Genomic DNA, 15,855 nt, shown 5'->3' with positions numbered 1-15,855 from the left:
AAGAATTTATTTTAAAATGCCAAGGCAGCTAAAATCCAAATTGAAAGTGTTATTCATCTTGATTTAATTTATTCTTGTTATATTGATTTTGCTTATGGTTGAATTTGATTTTTTTTTTCTTTCATGTTCTAATTTTATTTTAAATTTGTTCGTGGTGTCCATCTTGAATTTCCTTAAATTTTTTAGAAAATGAACTTGTTATCTTGATTTGATCCATGGAGTGATTGTTTAGTTTGAAAATTCTTAAATTCTTTGAGTATTGTATACCATGAAAAGTCATCTTGATTCTTTTCTATTTCATTAATTTTGTAAACTCATCTCATTTTTACCTGATTCTGATAAACTTCTTTATATTGTTGTTTTCAAGTCAAGTTCTTCACATTTTCATTCTAGCTTTATGGAACCATAACTCGTGATTCATACTCGTTTTAAATATTTCATTTTAATCTTATCAATGTCGTGTTCAGAGGGTTTTCTAATCATCTTGATGTCTTAAAACTTTTTATGGATAAATTTTAATTTTATTTGAAGGAAAACAATTTCTTTGAAGCCATAAATATCTTTCTACTTTTCTATTCACAATACCATATATTTGATTCTTTAAAAGATTAATTTTTACTAATACCATGTGAATTCAAAACCTTATTGATCTTGGAGAAATCAGTCTTGAAAATTTTGTCAAAAAAAATCTGTTGTTATAACGGTTTTGAATCTATCAAACTGTACGAAAATGGTAATGCTTTTTGGCCATAAACCAAAAATGTGGAGATTGAAATATGTTTGTGTTCATGGTTCTGAAATTGTGATTAATGCTTGTGAGGATTGTTATGAGATGAGAATTGGCCATAGATCTTGTACCATCAAGAATTCAAAAATGAAATTTGAAAAGATCTCGAGTGTTTTCTTTTATTAACTTTCCTAATGAAAAAGAAATAAGTGAAAGGGACTCACATGCATTGACATGCCATTAATGATATTAATAATATAAAAATAAGTGTGAGCAGGGATATTCATTCATATGATATTCTTATTATGTGCTTGATGATTGATGGAAAAGACATATTACGAGTGCTTTTAAATTTGTTCTATTCTGAGTATTCCGCCTTTTTTTCTTTTGTTTCATGATATACAAACATCCCAAAATTTTATAAAGGAAATGGAAGATTTGTCATTAGTTATGATGAGCCTGACTTTACATTGGGATGAAAACGGGGCCTGGTTCCCTAATAGGAAAGCCAATCTGCGATACTGCAAGCAGTAAAAAAATCCCTACTATTAATTATGTCTCAAGTTGCAGTTCATACATTTACGCACTCATGAAAGTGCTGTTATTTAGACACAGCCAGCTACATTTCTGCAACAATAGATGTATAATGCTTTATTTTATATGTAAAACAACACATGAAACCCTGAGACCCTGCCGATAGGAAATAGGGTATACATGTGTATTTCAAGGGGGCAGAAAAGATACGGACTACATCATAAAGATCCAGAGTGCAGTAATGAAAAATATTTTTATTTCTCGCATAACATGACCAACCAGAAAACTCTAAGATGAACAAAGAGAAAAGAAAATTGAAAATGCTGGAAGGCACAAAATTTCCTTTCCTTCCCAGTCTTCAGATTCTCTAAAACTTCCAAATCATGAAAAATCATATGGTTGTGGAGTTCCTGCACATGAATGTTACCAAGCTGAGTTCAAGTTTCACCTGTCAGAATGCTTCAAATATATCAACTCCAGTTCTTTGGTATAAAGACAGCTTCTGTCCAGTCGTTTGTTTGAAGCATTGAAGCTATGCAAATTGCCCATTATTTGCAGTAAGTCACACAATATAATAGCACAATAGCCCGGCTGGTTTACCAATGAAATGCATCGTTATCTAACTCACAGATAATAGAGTAAAATGATGTGATACATTTCATCCACTTGGCACAAACAGCACGACAAAGGTGAACTCATTTTTGTTGATAAGATGATCCTAGTCTGCATCACCAAGCCCATCACTGCCATCACCCCTTTTGGATATGGGAGTATAATGTGAATTTGATTTCTTCTTCTGAGAAGCAATTTCAGCATTCTTTCGCAAAACAGCTCCAGGTGATGGATATGGTCGTTGTTGAAAGAGAGGACCCTGAAATTGATTGAGAAAGATAATCACTGATTGATACCAGCAACACTAGAGACTAGCATGGCATCAAATGGATGCATAGTAACCACCAATTCTATTCACAATCTTTTCATTAACACAATTTCACTGACTTTGTGATTGTTTAACGCTGGACCTTTTTGTGGATAACTTCAGTTAAATTCTTCAGAGTTTTGAGCATCCATGGATACCAGATTGAAGGAATTTTTTGGGTTAACAATGCATTAAAAAATATATCGATATCAAATGCACCAAGTAGAGCAACTAAGACAGGAACAAAAGAACTTCTGAAAAGAAGGGATAAAAAGAGGAAGAAACAATGTACATACTGTTGCTGTTGTGTCAGCTGCTCGTGGCTGCACGCCTTTCAGACCCACCACCCTGAATGTAAACATACGAATCCAATTATTAATTAGGTTTTTCTATCAGAAAACCAAGTTGATAAACAATTCAGTATCATACAAGGATTTTGAATGGGTCCAAGTGATCAGTTCAATGGTGAATATATGTACATGCACACATACCAGCCACCACGAGGAGCATCAGAATATGAGCTAGGGTCCATGGGATCCAACTCATCATCCTCGGCATAGGCACGTTTCTTGCCCCCTTTTCTACTTCCCTTATCAAATGGAGGTTTTGAACTGAACCTGGAGAGAGAATTCTGCATCAATACACCCTTTATGGCTTTCATAAAGACTAACTTAAAGATTTCAAGGAAAAATCTTGTGAGATAACTCAAGATGAGATCTCTTCAATAAATCATCCATGAAATCCGAAGCTGAAACAACAGATTTAATTTTTCATCATTTATGACATGCTAACTCAGCCAAACGTTCAGTTTAAGAGAGATGTAATGTAATTGTAGTCCAATTTTGATGACATAGATTGTACTTGATTGTATGAATAATTCTCATTTATTGAAAAATATAATAGATACTATGTTCCATCAATGTTAGTTTTCTTTCCAAAAGTTCACTTCACTTTAATTTTTGTCAATCTTTCCCCAAAGAATGCACCTTGCACTGTTGAACTTTACACAGTATTTTATCAAAATGGAAGAGAACCTAAAAGAAAAGTATATTTGCAAAAAAAATAAAAAATAAAATCACAAACAGATATTAGATTTTTCATGACACTACAATGTACAAAAAGAGATGTTTTAAATGATGGATAGCGGCAGCTGAAATTTAATTATGTTATTATAGAGGTACCCCAAGGGTGGAAGGAAGCAATAAAATGACAAATACAGTCAACCAAACAGCAATATTTTTTTGTTAACAACTTAACAGCACAGTAGATCTTCATACAAAACTATACCTCTGTTTGCCAGCCCTTTGATCAGAATTTTCACTGGGATGTGCAGCACTGCTTTGCTGACTATTCAAACTTGAGGTCAAATATTGACATTGTGGAAGATTCAAAACTCTGCATTTGTTCAATTTTGGATAATAAAAACCAAAAGAAATATTAGAGACAAACAATGGCAGAAAATTTAGAAAAAGAAATAGAGAGCAGGTGATATATTGTCATTTGTGGAGAATCCTTTTTTTTTTTTTTTAACATTTGTGGATTTCATTTACATTAAAACTGAAAATGATGCAAATTTCCAGTGAGCTCCAATTATTATGCCAGCTATGACCCAAATAAACCAACAAATTATAAAAGTAGACTTCAAGTAATCAACACAAGTATCTTTCAGTCACAAATGGTGTTGCACAGAATGACAGTGCGGAATCAAGATTTGCCTTATAATGACCAAACTCGTAATTGGTCAAGTTTCAAGAATTTCAACTACAAAAGTGGAGCCAGGGTTGGTATGTGTAACCCTGTTGCACAGCATTAGTATATTAGTATATAAAGTCTATAGCATGTCACACTTTCTAAACCTTGGTGTAGGGAAAGAAGAGAAATTTTATTTTGTAAAAATCTGGGTCATAGCTAATGAGATAGACTAAGTGACTATCGCACTATGTCAAACATCACAGAACTTTAATCATCAATCAACCTACTACAACATTCTCTTTTGCTATCTATGTAAGATATCATGCTTTGATTCTTGTTCAACATACAACAACCAGAGTATGACCTAGGTAACTTCAATATTAACTTGCACCCGAAACAATCTACACATGTAAAAGGCATAAACAGTTTAAAAAATACTCTTCAAAATTAAGTCCTCAGTAAGCATCAAGAGTCATCACTCTCTACCTTGTGCAGTGACTGCAGTAACCCCATGCTTGAACAAGGCCAACACCCCATCCACCACATCCCAGGCACCTTGGAAAATTAGATGATTGACCATACCCACCACCAACAGACAAGTCTGACTGATTGGAAACAACTTCCTGAGTTAAATTAGGATACTCCCATTGTGAAACATGAGTTTTTGTATTGTAGTAATACCTATGACCTGTAATATAAAGAAAGAATTCATAAGATAACAGGTAAAATTCAGAAAATTTCAGCAAATGAGATAAGAAAATTAGACCCACCAACTACAATCAAGTCAAGGGTAAACTGACCCAACAAACTAAAATTTCCAACGATCATTTTGCATGTGTTAACAGTCTACTTCTCTTATAGACAAAACTAGAATACATGCTGAAACTAATGGCACACACTATATGGTTACAATGAAAATTTGTGATGTATATGCAAAGTGACTTTTCACTTTGCATGAGGAATAAAGTAGATGTACAAAATTGACAACACAAAAACATGCAAAAGGGCCAAAGAAAAGGTCAAACATTAGAACATACAATATAAATCTCTTGTTATCCATAATTTTAAGTATGGCTGTGATGTGCTTTCTATCAGATTTTAAATAGTCTTTCAGTTTCATAATTTTGCACTAAAAATCTAATGGAGATATTTTCTGTCTTCTAACATGTCGATTAAAATTTTAGCAGAGAGATATGAACCTGAAGTCTTTCTTAGAAACTGGGGAAGAACTCCCCACTTTACTGAATAGAACAAACACTAATTGTAGAACTTCAAGGGTCTGCACCTCTCAATGCCAAAAGGCCCCAATTCAATAAAACAATGACAAGATAATCTCTCTCTCCACCCTTCCTCTAATTTATAGGCAACATGCCTTATTTAAACAACCCACTAACCTAACTAACTAACTAACAAATGCAAGTTGTAACTGACTAATTAGTTAGTTATCTAACCCAGGACCATGCATCCTTTTCTGCTGGCCTTCTATGCTGTAAACATAAAGAATGTTGCTTCCTTTTCTTTGTTAAAGCAAAAGGTGTGTCCAGATAAACCATGTAATGTATTGCATGTTTTAAAAAAAATGCTGATATATTACACATGGTTAAATTTATTACTAAGGCACTAAAATTGAGATAAACACCTTTTGCCTCCAAAACTTATTTCCAAAACCATCCCTCCACAGCAAGTCAGTCCTTGACATTAAAACAACATCAAACTTATTAAGAAAGAAAAGAGAGATACAAATGCATGAGGATAAGAAAACCTCAATAATTAAGCCAAGAATGAAAGAAAAAAGGAAAAATCTGTTAGTATAACATGCAATTCATGCATATATAGAAATGGTTAAAGTAGAGCTTATAAAGGCTAAGGCAATCCTCACTCTACAAGCTAGCTTTTGGGTTGAGTTAGGTCCAAGCTCATATTTAAGAAAGTTCATGTATCACAAGTTCAAAATATTTAGTTTTCATATGAATTAGTACATAGGAAGTAACAGCGATTTATTTTCTGCCTAAGAAGTAGTCCCCACTTAATGTATTAAGAGTAGATATGCAGGTGTTTTGCAAAACCTAAGCACTACAAACTCACGCAATATCAATCTAGCTATTCCATCCTATCTCCCTCTCACTATTTCTCGCTTCATCTCCCCCTAAATTCAACATTGTATTAGAGCAGTACCATCCATGGAACCTATGATTGCACGGATATTTCAAAATTGGCAATGTATCTGAATCATACTCATACTAAACACTCAATATGCATATTCTCGAACTTATTTCAGTATCAAAGCAAGATGGTGTTATCATCAAATCTCTTAATAAACAGTTTTTCTTTGGATAATAAACAGATATCATAACTTAAATATACTATTTTTATTTAAATTATGATTATGCATTTTTAGTGAATATTTTAATAGGTTAAAGACTAGTAGTGATACAATTAAAAATATTTTAGATGTGCTAAACCTGTTGTTTCATCCAATGTCTCCACCCAATTTTCTGGAAGATGTGAAGAAGATGGTGATTTCTCAGTTATGGATGCTTCGTGAGGTTTTTCCCATTGACTCTTTCCAGTACTTTCATTATAATAATAACATGCCCCACTTCCCGGATCTTTCACCTCCACCTACATGAAACATCAGTAATTCATAGGCTAGTATGTAGTAAGGTACAAATAAAATTTAAAATACTAAAGGAAATCAGGAAATGATAGAAGTATGCCCATCATTCAAACTTATAATGGGAGATAAGATAACATTAACTATATACCTTCAAACCTAGTCAGGAACTTCTATTTTTAAACAAAGATTATTTCATTACAAGGGTAAAACCCAATATCTGATTTATCATTTGTCATGTCTAAGGTGGGTTTATTCTTCCATAAGCAATATAAATACCAAAAGTTCCAGTCAAAAAGACTAGCTTCACGGTTTTTTTGGTTTTTTCGGAAAAAATACACAGGATTGTGGTAATGACTATGCAGCAGCTTTGACACCCAAATCTTATTATGATTTCTTTTGTGAATGTCAAAGACTGATAAGGAGATTTTGAATAGCTATCTAATAAGGCAACTGCAAAAAAGAAATTCCATCTAAAGGTAAACTTTGATAACAAGTGATACACACCCATCCTGGAGGCAACTTTTCATTTTCTGTAACTTCAGCTGTAGTACCTTTCTGAAATTAAGAAAAACATGTAATCTGTAAGGTAATTGAACAGAATGAAACAATCTACTGTAAAATACCTAAGAACATAAGAAATGAAAAATTCTAAGTCAAACAGCACAGCACAATAATTTGAAAAGGTAGAATATCACATAGCTCAAACCCAAATGAAATTTGCATCAATATTTTGGAATGAAGTATCAGCAACCGATTACCACTTCCAAAGAGGGGGAAAAAGGAGGAGAGAAAACAACTCATACTGGAGGAGGAGGGGTGAAAATCAATTATGAAAGCAAACATAAACTATAATGAATATTCTTACAAGATCTGCAGCATGTGTATCATCCTTAAGAATACCCCTAGCTCTCAACCTCTCCTTGAGGTACTCAGGCAATTCTTTAGTTGCAGGTTTTTGCTCTGAACATCTATCAAGTATAGATTCAGGCTGACCAGATGCATTGCTACCTACTCCACATTTCCAGAAGTAACAAAGTCTTAGTATACTCATTGACTCAGTTATTGCAATGATAAAAGGGTGCCGCAGCATAATGGAATTAAATTTACCTGGAGTAGTATTAAGCTTGGGAGCATCATAATAGGCACCTCCACCGGGTACACCATATCCATTACCTATTTCTGTGTTACCTGATACAGAAGACATATAATACCACACAAAGCATTTGAATTCATTACTATTATAATACAATTATGAATGAAATTAATCATTACAAGTGAATGAGACAATGAGTTTGTCTAAAGTGTTTTTAGGTCTTCCTTGACCCCCTTTTACCGAACTAAAAGTCATGCTGTTCACTCTCCTTATTGGTGCCTCCAAAGATCTTTTCTGCACATGACTAACCATTTTAAACGATTTTCAATTATCTTTTCCACTATAGGTGATACTCTAATATTCTCTCGCATAATATTAGTCTTATCCTATCATTTCTCGTATGACCACTCATCCACCTTAACATTTTCACTTCTACCACTCTCACTTTCTTCTCGTGTTGTTCCTTTAAGACTCAACATTCACTACCATATACAATAGTTGGTACGGTAAAACTTTCTTTTCAGCTTGAATGATACTTTATGGTCACAAATAATTTCTGATATTTTTTCTCCACTCTACCAACCTAACATGTATTATGAGTAACATCTTCATTAATTTCCTTATCATTCTATATAATTGACCTCAAGTACTTAAATCTGAAAAATTATGGTATAATATCATCTCCAATTTTAACTTCCACTGCATGATCGTCGTCTTGTTTTTTTGCTAAACCTACAATACATATACTTTGTCGTACTTCTACTCAAACAAAAACCCTTAGATTTTAAAGTCTCTCTCCATAACTCAAGTTAGCATTAACTTTTTTTTTTCAAATCCTCAACTAACATTATATCATCCACAAAGAGCATGCACTTAAGGATAATTTAATCAAACATGAGATCATATTCATATATAAATTCACACAAAATCAACTAGTACCCAATAATCTAATTTCAGAGACAACTTAATTGCTTTTCTCTAACTTTATATGCAGATATTATTATTTCCAATCTAATTTCAGAGACCTTTTTTTTAATTTGTTTCACTACGATGTTAACCATTGTTACAATAATAGGGTTATTAGTACTATATCTAATCATTAGTATAAAGAGGAGTATTGGGTTAGGGTAAGTGCGCATTTGGTTCAACTTATTTTGAAGAAATAAATACTTATTTTTCCAGCTTTTTGAAAGAGCTTTTGAAAATGAACAACTATTTCTCAGAAACAATCTCTTATCAAACATGCACTAAATGTAAGATAATATGATAGAAACTGGATCAGATATTGAAGAACGATAATCTTTATTGACAGAAACTCTAGTACAATCCAGGTATTTGAGAGACCCGGTTCTCTCTCCAATGACAAAATATGTCTCTCTTAACTTTCTCTCTAATTTATATATGCCTTCTTAAAACCTCCTCACCTAACTCACTCACTCACCCATGTAACTAACTAACGTTGTAAATTTCTAACTAACTAATGGGAACCTAGCTAACACATTATATAACTAATTACTAATGGTGTTATCTAACAACAACACCCCCCCCCGCCCCCCAAAAAAATAGATTCACCCTGTCCTCGAGGAAGGGCTGGATGAAATTCAAATCCTTGATTGATTATAGCACAATTATGTCACATTTATGGTAATCCAACAGTAAATATATTCTTCCCACTATCAAGCAATTATTTGTACATAAATCCCTTTGATTTCTAATTGTACAGTTTGTTTAGATAGGATTTTATTCTATTTCCTTATGTAGAATTCTGATTGATGTACTATATACCTATCTTGTAAACTATTTTGAATCAAGAAATGAAATTTTCATTTCCTCAAATATTTCACAAATACTATAGAACTCTTTTAGTGCCTCTCTGAGTTAGGGTGGGTTTGTCAAGTATGCTGTTAGAGTACAAATGTAGTAATGTACATACGAATCAGACAGTTATTTCTGTTTTCAGAATCTATACAACTGCTCAGAGTTCTAATATTTATGTTCACTAGATAGACACATGATTTATTCTTCATTTTGTAAAGACGCTTAAAATGAAAGGGCCAACAGAATGGAAAATTAAGTAAAGAAGCACCCACAAAAAGAAAATAAACTAGTAATCATCATATTCCTGATAAAAAAAAGTCCAGGAAAGAGGAGTATCCTGAAGTCCAAGGAGCAAAATAAGGAGCAACGTACAAAGAAATTAAGTCATAAAGGAAGGTAAAGGCTAAGTACCAGAATAAAGTAATATAAGCAAAGCATCAATAACATCAAGTCACCAAAGCCACATTATCATTGAACTGGAGACAAAGGAAACATAATGGTACAGAATTAAAAATACTGGGTTAAAGAGTTAAACTACAGACCTTCAAGACGTGCAGCTTTCCCACGCTTAACAGCCATTTCAGCCCGATGCTCTGTGGCCATTTTCAACAGATGCTCCTGTTTTTTTTTTTTTTTATAAAAAAAGGAAAACAGAAAAACAAAGAATAAAAAAAGGGATCACACTATAACTCTCATACACCTCACAGAAATAAATTATAAATTCAATTCGAATCATGTGTTTATCACGCACCTTCAAAGCATTAGGGTCACGACGTTCTAAGAATACATCTAAATTATCCTTGGTATCTGATGAAGCAACGGTTCTTCCCTCTCTGTAACGGCACAACATAAACATCTAACTCAACAATTCTCACTATCTCAAACCACTAAGATATAACAACCATTTTAAAATCAAGAAAACACTCCACAGAATTGGGGGGCGGGGGGGGGGGGGTGTCAATACACACCTTTGACTCCTTATAATATTCTGTGTAGCAATTTCCTATCAATAAAAACAAACCCAAAATAATCAGAAAAATGAAAAATTGTAAACACGAGTGAGTGAAAGAGAAAGAAACAGACTTGTTCACGTAACACAGCGTCCTGAGCAGCAACATCAATGCAACGCGCGTCGTTTAATTGTCCTCCATAGTATTTGGAAACATTCACCGTAACACCATCCACTTCAGAATTCTCAACATGGTTTGAATTTGAAGACATGTTTTCTTCTTGTTGCTTCGTTGATTTTGCATTGGGAGGGACCTCAGAGGCTAAGGCTTGTCCAGAGTGATATAGGGTTCCTTGTTGAAAGTTAAGAGTTGCATTGGGAGAAAACTGATATTGAGTTGAAGGAACAGTATGAGCATAGTTCGGCCAAGAAGGAACACCTGGAGGGAGGGGTTGATCTTGGGAATTATCCATCTCTTTTAAATTTCCTCAATTTCTGATTAATAAACCAATAATGGGTGAAATTGCATGCTTAGCTTAATGTGGAACATAAATAAGGATAAGGAAAGAGCATTTATAAAGTGACAAATAAAAGAAGATTAAGAAATGGCGAGAGTTCAAAGTGTAGAAGAATTATGATGCCGAATAAGATATGAGCCAGCTTGCGTCGAATGAAAGCGTAGAATAGAAGTAGAATTGGATATATTAAAGACGAAGGGTTGAAGATTGACGAGAAAAAACTGCTTTGGATGTGAGTGTCACACGCACACACACACACAGAGAGAGAGAGAGAGGGTTACTGTGTTTGTAGGGTGGATGAAGAAAACCCCTGCGTCTTTGCGTCTTAAGTCCGGCGTCAAAAAACGCGGTTCAGTGCTTTTTTTATTGACGGGCTGGGCCTTTTCTTTTGTCTATTACATGGTATCACTGGCTTTCATTAATTGGGCTCGAGTCCAACTATTTTCTATATGCACCCCTATGCTTTTTTTATAAATTTTGTTTTCAAAATAATTTTATTATAATTTAAATTATCTCTCCTTCAGTTTTAAGCTTGTTCAATTCCTTCACGTTGTATTGCTCTTCTCTTCAGCTCTCTTTCTCCTTTTAGATGTTGACTAGTATTATCATATGTCTTTTTTTCCCTGCTGATAGCATCTCCACTAACAAATTGCTCTTCTCACCGTTCTATCAGCACCTTTTAATCAAGGTTATTATAATTTTTAATTATTTCTCCTCTTGTACTCTTAATTTCTCCCTTGTTCACTTCCTTCACATTCACGCATTGATGCTCTTCTTATCCACCTCTCTCTCATTTTAGACGTTTTTGTCTTTATTTTTGTATTCTTAATTTATATATGTTTGTCAATTTATCTTTCCTTTTTTGTCAGATGATACCACAAAACATACAAATACAAAGAAAATTAGAAGGGAAAAGCTACTAGCTTAAGTGTTGTCAAAAAAAAAAAAAAAAAAACAAAGAATGTTAATGGTAAATTGCAAGTTATTATTTCAACTAACAAAAGAGTAGTTGTTGGATAGGCAACTTTAGATTTTATTATTAAAATATTTGTTGTTATTTCAAAAAATATACCTTTTGAGTGTTACCAAGTGGAAAGAAATTCCTCTATTTGAAAAGGAAAAGATAATAACAAAAGTTTTGGTAATAAAAATCTTATTTTTGTACACATTAATTTTTTTATTTGAATATATAAGGTAATAATTATATTCATTTGAATAGTTGAGTGCATGATACTTTTGATATTGATGATTTAAAGCATAATAAAATGTTATTATTGACACTACGAAAAGTGACTTCTTATCACTTTTAACAATATGAAACAAATGATAAAGCTTTAGAATGTAAGCCTCAAGATGTAAGTGGAAAAATGCTTAGAAATTATTTTTCAAGCTTGGACTATAAGGTATGTTGATGGATAAAAAAAAATTAAAATTATATAATATTTTGGTTATAAATATGGATATTATATTTACCAACATTTTTTATTTTATTATCTTCAAGAATTTAGTGAGAGGAACAAAAAAAACAAAGCAAAGCAAGTCATTAATCGTAGATGTGGAAGAAAAATATTTCAAGCTATTAATTAGGATGCAATAAAATTTAATAAATTTTTATTGTTGAGTACTGTATTATTTGTTAAAGTAAAACTTATTAATGTTTTTTCTTCAAAAAAAAAATTCTAAAATTATGACAAATGACTCACATGAAAAACAACTATGCATGGGTAGACAAAGCTTTTAGAGAAGTTCGTGTAACTTAGAAACTATAACTATAACTATAACTATTATTTTTTAATTATAAAATATAATTATTTTATATTTTCTCTTGTAGAAAAATATTCAAGAAATTTATGTAAAGAAGTTACAAGATGTAGTAGAAGAGGTAGACAAAGACCTTGTAATCAATGCAGCTTTATAATTGAAGGGGCAACTTAGGTATTGCGGTGAACTTGGAGGTGGAATTAAACCAACAAAGGGACAGTGTTTCATTGATTTGCAAACAAAAAATGCATAGAGATCAAATTAATAGAGGTTGAAATTCAACTTCAAAAAGAGAGAAAAGAAGTGATCGTATAATTTGAAGAAAGTCAAAGACAACTCGAAGAAAGAATGAAAAAACGAACTTAAGAAAAGAATAACAACCCTCGATAAAATTAAATAAAGAAAAAATAGTGGTAGAAAAATTAGATAAACTAATTTTATACTCTAAAAATCTATTATCTTCAAATTTTAACAATTAGCTTATTGTATTTACTTTTTTACTATTTGATACCATGAACATTTGTATAGATTAAGCAACTTATTAGAGAAATAAATATGATATCTGAACTTTGTGATAGAATTGAAACATAATTCAAGCAATTTTTTATAATCTTTTCTTTCTTGTTTTATTAGAATATGAATTTATTAATTACATTTTGCGTAAATTATGTTATTACATGTAGTAGTTAATATCACCATTCTAATATTTTATTTTATTGGTTTCATAATAAAATACATGTTTCAATTATAAAATTTAAATTTTTATTTATATTTTGTAAGTCTACTAATGTTGTTTTAACTACGTTACAAGGAGATTTAAGTGAAATTTAAAAAAGAAATTAATGTTGCAATTATATTATTTTCTTTAGAACTATATTTGATTAGAAGTTTCTTTATGAGAAACAATAACTGTTATATAAGGTTGATGTTTGCAATATATGAAAAAAAAAAAGGATGAAGACGAATTTCAGTAACTCATCGAATGAAAAAACATATTTAACCTTGTAATATAAAATAATTAATGGCATGACAAGTTAACTTGATCGTTAAATCTTTACCTTGATTTTTTTTTTTTTATGTAAAGTTTATTTGTATATCAAACATTAATTAAAATTTGTCATTTTCTACGTAACATGTTTAAGTCAATTTTATTATATACTTTAATTTAAATAATTATAACAATAAAATTAATATATATTAATAATATTAATTATAAAAAATAATTTATATTATAACAACGTTAAATAGGTATAAATATTTTATAATGAGGAAAATCAATAAAAAGTTATATAAAGTTAAATATTTATCTCAACAATTTAAATTGTTACAAAATAATAATTTTTTACTCCACTTTTGTTAAAAAAATCAAGATATGATTGTTTAGAAAAATAATTTACAAGGACAATTTTGATAGCTATAATATGTTAAAAAGTGTCAACTATCAAGATATAACTATTATCACATGCAATGATATTTTTTTTACTATGGTAAATAGTTTTTTTAATGACTGTAAAATTTTTGCAACAATAAATAATGTTGCTAAAAACCTTTAACTTTCAACGTATTTTTATTAAAAACAAAATGACAATTGATTGAAGTTTATAAAGAATTATTAAATAATTTTAACAAATTATTATTGTTCTTTCATTTATTTTTCTTGAGTTCATTATTCTTTTCTTCTTAATATCTGTGTTACTTCCAACACACATAACATTGATGACATTTTGTATTTTTATTGAACCTTTCCTATTTCATATGTGACATAAAAAATAATAAATCTCTCATTTATTTATTTTGTGACATAAAAAAAATGATAAACATGTGTATACTTCTTTAAAATGAGATAAATTTTGAAAATTATATTTAAAAGAAGGTTTGTTAACATTTTTGGAAACAACTATAACTTATAGACTTCTAAAATTATGTTTTTGTAAGATATGAACATATTTTTATAATTACATTTTTTAAAAAAAGTGCAAAACATGAAAATGAAAAACAAACCATAAGACAATGAAAATGTTATCAATAACTCAAAAAAATAAAGGGCTTAAATTTAAATTGAACAAACTATGTGTTTACCCTTTTTTTTCTTTTAACTGCCCAACTTAATAGAAGAAACAAATAATAAAGTATAAGGTAAATGATACATTTACATTAGTTTGACACTTTCCTAGCACAAATTTTACGTTGACATTTGTTTATATTGTAAGATATTATACTATAATACTCGTATATAGAGGAATATTTTTGTTAAATAAAATAAATAAATATTCAAAATCTCTAATTATTTTAAAGAAACACACGTTAAACAATGATTTTCTTTAATTTGTGTGGTTTTTAAAAGAGAATGTGAATTTTTCATCTCCTCAAACTAAAAACAAAGAGAGATTACTTTTTTTTTTGTCAAAGTTTTTCTTATAGATTTCACCATAAGATATTGTTATTTCTCTATTTTTTATTCACACATTTTCTTTTTCATTTCACTCAAAGATGAAGTTGCTCTTTCTTCCTTCATGAAAACTTACCTTTCTTGATTTTGCCAAAATATTAAGCCTTCTCTTTTTTGACTCCATTCATGTTTTTCTTTTCTTTGACACACAATAATCTAACGTATCATAATAAGTAGTGTATTAATTTGTTTATATTTTAAAGTTTGATAAACATAATTATGCATATATTGACATTTACTTTTTTCAATATGGTAACAAGATCTACAATTTAGTAACCTACAATCAAATATTATTATTTGATATATATTTATCTAGTTAACTATGGTTAAAAATCTCGTTAACTAATATTAAAATTCAATAATTATGTTCCATATAAAGACAACTAGAGTGCTATTTTTGTCTTAAAAAATATTTATTTAACTTTGTCATATCATGTGAAATGTATTAATCTATTTAACATGATAAATGTCATTTTGCCAATTTATCTATAAAAATTTAACCTATTTATCATTAGAATTTGTATTTTATTCTTTGAATTGTCAATTTTAACCTATTCTTTGAATTTTAACCAATGATTATTAAAATTTAATGTTCAATGAGTTAAATGGTTTAGGTGAAGAAAGATTGATTATCTTAGAAAATATCATCAAGCAAAAAGAAAAAATTACACATTATAAGAAGTGAGTTCGACAAAAAATGTTCCAAGAAGATAACTTAGTTTGAAAAGTGATTTTATCACTTGATAAAAAGTCTAAATTTTTATAAAATTGGTCCGTA

The 15,855-nt window shown here is 30.5% G+C and overlaps 1 protein-coding gene across 3 annotated transcripts; it reads right to left on the bottom strand.

Annotated features, from left to right (window-relative positions):
* Window positions 1-1,244: 1,244 nt before the first annotated feature.
* LOC113871212 lies at window positions 1,245-11,296 on the bottom strand. Of its 3 annotated transcripts, XM_027508146.1 has the most exons (14): window positions 10,484-11,296; window positions 10,369-10,403; window positions 10,152-10,233; window positions 9,943-10,018; window positions 8,966-8,968; window positions 7,597-7,668; window positions 7,355-7,497; window positions 6,994-7,044; window positions 6,335-6,494; window positions 4,359-4,560; window positions 3,468-3,575; window positions 2,672-2,797; window positions 2,477-2,528; window positions 1,357-2,132 (listed from the first exon to the last, which is right to left on the bottom strand). In XM_027508146.1, exons 1-14 carry the CDS (start codon window positions 10,820-10,822, stop codon window positions 1,980-1,982), a joined length of 1,602 nt encoding a protein of 533 aa, XP_027363947.1. In that variant the 5' UTR covers window positions 10,823-11,296; the 3' UTR covers window positions 1,357-1,979. The 3 variants fall into 3 exon arrangements, with proteins under 3 accessions (XP_027363945.1, XP_027363947.1, XP_027363944.1); XM_027508144.1 differs by lacking the exon at window positions 8,966-8,968 and having other exon boundaries at window positions 1,245-2,132; window positions 7,597-7,677; XM_027508143.1 differs by lacking the exon at window positions 8,966-8,968 and having other exon boundaries at window positions 7,597-7,680.
* Between the last annotated feature and the right edge of the window lie 4,559 nt (window positions 11,297-15,855).

This window comes from Abrus precatorius, unplaced genomic scaffold (assembly GCF_003935025.1).
Source record: "Abrus precatorius isolate BTA unplaced genomic scaffold, Abrus_2018 Scaffold7, whole genome shotgun sequence".
NCBI lineage: Eukaryota > Viridiplantae > Streptophyta > Magnoliopsida > Fabales > Fabaceae > Abrus > Abrus precatorius.
The sequence above is the reverse complement of the archived record's forward strand: the minus strand, read 5'-3'. Positions and strand labels throughout refer to the sequence as shown.